This window comes from Portunus trituberculatus, chromosome 19, assembly GCF_017591435.1.
Source record: "Portunus trituberculatus isolate SZX2019 chromosome 19, ASM1759143v1, whole genome shotgun sequence".
NCBI classification, from domain to species: domain Eukaryota; kingdom Metazoa; phylum Arthropoda; class Malacostraca; order Decapoda; family Portunidae; genus Portunus; species Portunus trituberculatus.
This window is the reverse complement of record NC_059273.1, coordinates 6,973,368-6,980,000: the sequence shown is the minus strand read 5'-3', so window position 1 is coordinate 6,980,000 and position 6,633 is coordinate 6,973,368. Positions and strand designations below refer to the sequence as shown.

At 51.2% G+C, this 6,633-nt stretch overlaps 1 protein-coding gene across 1 annotated transcript; it reads right to left on the bottom strand.

Moving 5' to 3' along the window:
* Positions 1 to 4,470: 4,470 nt before the first annotated feature.
* Positions 4,471 to 6,178, bottom strand: LOC123506267 (transcription factor MafA-like). The gene has a single exon (XM_045258208.1). The coding sequence runs from the start codon at positions 5,515 to 5,517 to the stop codon at positions 4,474 to 4,476; it is 1,044 nt and encodes a 347-aa protein (XP_045114143.1). The 5' UTR covers positions 5,518 to 6,178; the 3' UTR covers positions 4,471 to 4,473.
* Positions 6,179 to 6,633: the final 455 nt, after the last annotated feature.

Below are 6,633 nucleotides of genomic sequence, written 5' to 3'. Positions count from 1 at the left end.
ATGTGTTCGAGTGCTAATATATTCCTGTTGCGTGTAGTTTAGCACCTCTCTCTCTCTCTCTCTCTCTCTCTCTCTCTCTCTCTCTCTCTCTCTCTCTCTCTCTCTCCTCCCTAGTTACGGTGTGGCTTCTTTTCACAACTCACATTCATCCTATTAGCTCACTGCTCTCTCTCTCTCTCTCTCTCTCTCTCTCTCTCTCTCTCTCTCTCTCTCTCTCTCTCTCTCTCTCTCTCTCTCTCTCTCTCTCTCTCTCTCTCTCTCTCTCTCTCTCTCTCTCTCTCTCTCTCTCTCTCTCTCTCTCTCTCTCTCTCTCTCTCTCTCTCTCTCTCTCTCTCTCTCTCTCTCTCTCTCTCTCTCTCTCTCTCTCTCTCTCTCTCTCTCTCTCTCTCTCTCTCTCTCTCTCTCTCTCTCTCTCTCTCTATGCAGGTTACAAGTTCAAATTTGGGTTTAGAAGAGTTAAAAAGGAATTGTTTTTTTTAAATTGCGTAGGAGATTATACACACGCACACACACGCACGCACACACACACACACACACACACACACACACACACACACACACACACACACACACACACACACACACACACACACACACACACACACACACACACACACACACACACACACACACACACACACACACACACACACACACCGGCACAGTGCACATAGGAAAGGAAAAGGAAGAGAAGAAATGAAAAAAAAAGAAAGTAAGGAGAGGAAGAGAAGGAAATTGTAATGGAAGAAACAGAAAAGAGAGAAAATGAAGAAGATAGAGAATAGTAAAGTAAGGAGGCAAAGACAAGTAAGTACATCATTGCATTCTTCCCGGCGGTAATTGAGATTCACCATTCCATCATCGCGTTGTTTTCATTCTGGTGCTGTTTTCGCTTCAAATTCTACGAGGTTTACTTATTCTCGTATTCTTAAACACTTCTGCGCTTCACCTCCACTATTTCCAAAGGCTTTATTTAATTTTACACGAGTTTTTAAAGTGTTTTACGGTTCTACACGCAGAGTGATAAGATTTCTGCATTATTAAGTGGAGGAATACTATTGGAAACCCCGCTAATCATCTCTGACCTTGGAAAATAGTCATAGTGATAAAGCAGAGCGTTTTAAAGTCTGTTTTTTACGATTCTAGAGGCAGATTGACAGGATTTCTACATTATTAACTGGAGAAATACTCTTGAAAAAACCCGCTATTCATGTCTGTGATCTTGGAATTTAGTCGTGGTGAGAGAGCAAAGCGTTTCTGAATACGGGCTTAAGTCGCGGTCTGAAATCTAGCAACAACACACGCGAAACACTTCTCCAAATTTGTGTATTCCTCTTGGCTCTACTTTTTGGCGACTAACACCTTCACTGGGAATTTTTGGGGACTTTGTGTATATTCCTTGGCCGCTGCACCTCTTACATACGAGTATAAAGGTCGAGCTTCTTTCGTTATGTGTTCCGCCACTTTTAAGTCTTCTGATCTCTCCATGATTTAAAACCGATAAGTACTTTTTTGTTGTGTCGGTCATAAGCTGCCTCTTCTCCTCACCGTGTACTCACAACACCCACGAAACAATTTACAGAAAAACAAAACATGAGGCAGATTAGAAGTGAAAGCGACATATCGACTAACTAAGCATGACTAAATATTTTCTCTTCAACATTTCCCTTACTCAAGATCGCTAAGTACTCGTGTTCTGTCTCACACTACACAAATTGTCTACAAAAAAAAAAGCAGATTAGACGTGAAAGCTATCCACGACTAAATGACTATCTCCCTTATTCTTTGCCTTATCCTTTCCCTTACTCAAGATCGCTAAATACTTTGTTTTCTGTCACACACTGCACAAATTGTTTACAAACACAGCAGATTACACGTGAAAGGGACATACAAACAAGCTATCCATGACTAAATGACTCGTATTCCCTTTATTCTTTCCCTTATACTTTCCCTAAATCTGGCCTGCCTGGTGGGGCTAGGCAGAGCAGAGTGCGCTGACCCTTCCTATTGCCGCGGCGGTGTTAAGTCACGCTTGTCCCTGAACAGGAAGGAGGTCAAACGCGTGACGTCAACCTCCCCAACTAAGGCTTCTCTGTGGGGCTTCCTGGCGGCGGTGACACAACGGGCCTCACCTCGCCTTGCCTTCCCTCGCTTTACCTTGCCTCGCCTTGCCTTGCCTTGCCTTGCCGCCTTGCCTTGCCTCGCCTCGCCTCCTTCTATACTTGCTTCTTGCTTTGGTTTATGTGTTTCTTGCTTCTTTTTTTTTTCAGTGCACGTACACATACACACACACGCGCACGCACACCCACCCACCCACCCACACACCCACCACACACACACACACACGCACACACCTTTTATTTAACTATATTTTAAACAGCTCCTTACATGATTCTCTCTTCTGCTCTCTGGTATTCACCTCTCCTTCTCCTTCTCTCTCTCTCTCTCTCTCTCTCTCTCTCTCTCTCTCTCTCTCTCTCTCTCTCTCTCTCTCTCTCTCTCTCTCTCTCTCTCTCTCTCTCTCTCTCTCTCTCTCTCTCTCTCTCTCTCTCTCTCTCTCTCTCTCTCTCTCTCTCTCTCTCTCCTCTCTCCCTTCCCGCTCCAGCCCCTCTCAGCATGCTCGCCCTCCGCCTCCCCTTCAAACATATGCAAATTAGTTGACAAATATTACACGCGTAGTTGATCTGCCGAAGTGTGAATAGTAATTGTATATTGTTCCCGAGAGAGAGAGAGAGAGAGAGAGAGAGAGAGAGAGAGAGAGAGAGAGAGAGAGAGAGAGAGAGAGAGAGAGAGAGAGAGAGAGAGAGAGAGAGACTTAGTTAGTTCAAGCACCCTTTTTTTTCAATGATAACGTGATGCTTTGGGGGAAGGATGATAAAGTGTGTATGGTTGTGTTATTAGTCAGTTATTTTTGTGATTCCTTGGTTGATGGGGAACTGCTAAGGAGACATTTGCTTGGTGGGTAGGAGTGATGAGCGCGCATGATTGAGTTTGTGATAAAAGTTATTATGAAGCCGTCCGTGGCTACTGCAGAAACTGACAAGGAGATGCTGGCATCAGGCCGGAAAGATAGGTGGGAAAGTTATTGTTAAGACGCCATGGTCGCTGCAGAAATCGATAAGAGATACTGGCTTGGGATAAGGATAATGATAGAAGGGCATGGCTGCACGTCAGGAAGAGTTATCATTGTAGTGGCCTGGCCGCTACAGACACCGATAAGGGGTGCTTGCTTTGAACAGAGGTGATAGGCGGGTGTGGCTGTGCTGCTCGTAAAGTCACTGTGACTCCCGTGGTTGCTGCAAAAGATTGATAAGATGTGCTCGCTGTGTTCCTTATTTATTGCCTTGTGGCATGGTGATGCTTAACGACGGGCGGACTGCTGCTGCGGCCCCTCACGAGGGCGTGACAGACCTGCGCTTCGCTTGTCGGGGGACGAGCGGAGTGAGTGTGTTAACGTGACGCGTCAACACAGCATTGTGAAGTGGAATGAGCTCCCGTCAGCGGTGCGGGCAGTTATCTCCTCCATGTGTTGTGCACGGAATGAATGATCTCATTTCCCTTCTCTCCCTTAACTCATTTTGTCAGCAGCACTGAGCCTTGCTTTCCTGCCTCCAGGAAGCACCGGCGCTCAAGTGGGGGAGACACCTGCCCGCTACATGGTGGTACTTGCAAATATTCCAGTAGTGTGTTCTCAGTGCGTCGCTCCACCCTCTGCACGCCAATAATTGTCTTTGTGCTTGTATGCAAGTGTTCAAAGGTTATCACTAATGGAGAGGGCAGCAGCGACGCACCGAGGGGAAGTGCGGGTGTCAAGCGAGCGAGGGGCAACCAGAGTCCAGTGCTCCTCGCTTAGCCCGCACCTGCAGTTAATTGTAAGACAGAGATTTACTAAAAGAAAATAGTGCTAACATTCGTAATGGAGCTGCAAGTTTTGAACACAAGGCAAAGGTTAACGAAATGGAAAGCCAAGTTAAACATGACTAATGCTTGCATGACTGTTTCACATCTGTACACCGCAGTGCTTACCCTCAGCAGTCACCCGCAGCAGAGGAGTGGTCCGCCATGGAGGGTGTCAGGGCTCCAGGGTCACGGCGCCGAGCCCTGAGGCAGCTGATGACCTTGGAGGCGCCCGCCGCTCTCCACACGCAGCCCCGATGATTGTCGCCAGGGTGAGGGGAGGGGCTGAGTGCGGGCGGGTAGGCGCTCCAACGTCCGTGCCACTTGTCCAAGGAAGAAATCACAGCCGACCAAGTGGAGGCAACCTCTGGCTTGTTAGAGGGAAGCTCCTCGGCCAACAAGCCAGGACCTCCCTTCCCCGTGCAAGCGACCGTCACCCTGCTTCGGCTGCTTCTGCTGCTTCTGTTGCTTTTGTTGTTGTTGTTGTTGTTGTTGTTGTTGTTGTTGTTGTTGTTGTTGTTGTGGTTGTTGTTGCTGCTGTTGCTGCTGCTGCTGTTGCTGGCCCGGGTAACACGGTCACATGGAGTAGAGCTCCTGGCTGCTTGGTGGCGCGTCTGGCGTCTGATGTGTAGGCTGCTGTTGTGATGATTTTTGCTGCTGCTGTTGCTGCTGCTGCTGTTGTTGTTGCTGCTGCTGGTGCAGCTGCTGCCTATATGAGTTTAGTTCCGCCCTAACGCTTTCCAAGTTCTTCCTCAGTATCTCATTGTCATGCCTGAGCGTGTCGATGGTGGACTTATACTTGTTGGCCAGCTGATTGTAGTGGTAGATGTCATTCTCGGCAGTTTTTAGTTTATTCTCCAAGTCTACCTTGTAGTTCTGGCGTTTAGTGCGACAACTTTGGGCGTAACCGCGATTCTTTAGCGTTCGCCGTCTCTGCTTGAACTTGGTCTGTTGGTCCTTGGGCATGTGGTGGAGTTTGCGGTTGAGCTCCCGCACCGAGAGGGAGACGAGCTCGTCGTCTGAGATGCAGTACATGCCAGAAGGTTGAGACAGCGTGGGCAGGCTCATCTGGCAGGGGCCCTGCAGGTCGGTGGTGCCCTTGACGCCGTTGCCCAGCGGGGTGAGTGGGTGGCGCTGCTGAACATTGTCCCATTTTCGATCCAGCATCCACTGCGGCTCCATCTGCTCGCCACCGCACGGCGGGCCGGGCCGCAGGTCCAGGGGCTCGTGGATGTACCGATTGTAATAACACAGGTCGTCCATGAGCGGATGCTGCTGCATGCCCTGGAAGTGAGGCGAGGCTGAGAGGGAGCCGTTGTTGGGTGAGGCGCCCGGCGGGGTGTCTGGGGGAGTGGTGGGCACCTGTGACTGCTGCTTGACCTGCGACGTGGGCACAGTGGATGGAGTGAGGCTGCCCGTGTGATGGTAGTGGTGGTGGCTCATCCAGGCGCCTGGGGCCATGTTGGGCATGTGGGAAGTCATCATGTGGGTGGGCACACGGCCCATGCCCACGCCACCCATGCCGTCCAGGTCTTTGTGCTCCTTGACTCCCATCACCTGCTCCAGCGGCTCCAGCATGAAGTCCGCGACGTATTCGCTGGCCATGCTTTCGTCAGACATTTTTATGCGCGCATTACTGGCGAACAGTTCGTGCAGAACACTGGTGTGGGGCGGCCTTGCCTCGCCGCGACCCTAGCTTGGCAGACACTGTCCCGGCACTCTGTCTGGCACTGCCTCTAGGTCCCGTGGCACAACACACTGGGCATCACAAGTCAACACAATCCTCCTCCTCACATCGTCACCGCAGATTCACAACAGTGGGCACCGCGTGTGTGGTGAAGGAGGAATTGAGAGTCCCCGGAGCGTCGCGCGTGAGCACTGTGCTGGCGTGGCGTTGAGGAGGGCGGCACAGGGGGACCCACGCCTTCACCTTTGCCTCGCAGGACAACGAGCAATAGGAGGAAAGGAGAGTCCGCGGTGCACTGTCACGTGGTCACCTCCTTGGCGAGTCGAGGTCCCTCGGAACTCGGGTGTCGCAGGGGACTGCTGACAGCCTCGTTCGTTCGTGGCGAGTACTGAGTCGGATCGAGGTGACACTGTGGTCACTGTCGGCTAAGAGGCAGTGATGGCATCTGTGTTGCCTCGCCTTCCTAGGCGCGACCGCCCCGCGCAACTCCCGCCTCCTGACGTCACCGTGACCTTCACCGCCACTCACCACAGCCTCGCCCTTCCACTGTGGCCTGGCAGTCACCACACTTGCTGCTGGCTCTGCCTTGCCTCATCACCATCCTCAAATTAGAAACAAGTCTCCATTAATTAAAAGTAAATGTAAATGTAATTGTCAGTGTACAACAGTACTGCAATACGAGGTGGGGGAGGAGCCGCCGCGCGGACACGCCGCACATTGGTCGGGCTGCGGACAAGGGCGGGACGAGGCGACGGGGCGGGGCCTGTTCCGAATGGGGGGTGCCGAGCACTAACCCTTGCTGGCCGGGCCGCGTCTCCCCCATCCCACGCATCAAGCCTCCCAGCCAATGAGCGTTCTGGCACGCCTCTCGCCATGGGGGACGCCGACCCCCCATCCGTGGCGCGGCCCTCCCTTACAGTCTATAATGTATTGATAACCTTATATAACATATATAATGTACACTGGAGCCCGTAAATCCTGCGAGAATCATTAGACACGTTTAATATCCCGAAGTAACTGTAGGAGGCTGCCGCCCCATGATTTACTGG

Coding starts and splice junctions, on each gene's coding strand:
- LOC123506267 (XM_045258208.1), bottom strand. CDS start 5,517: ATGTCTGACGAAAGCATGGCCAGCGAATACGTCGCGGACTTCATGCTG.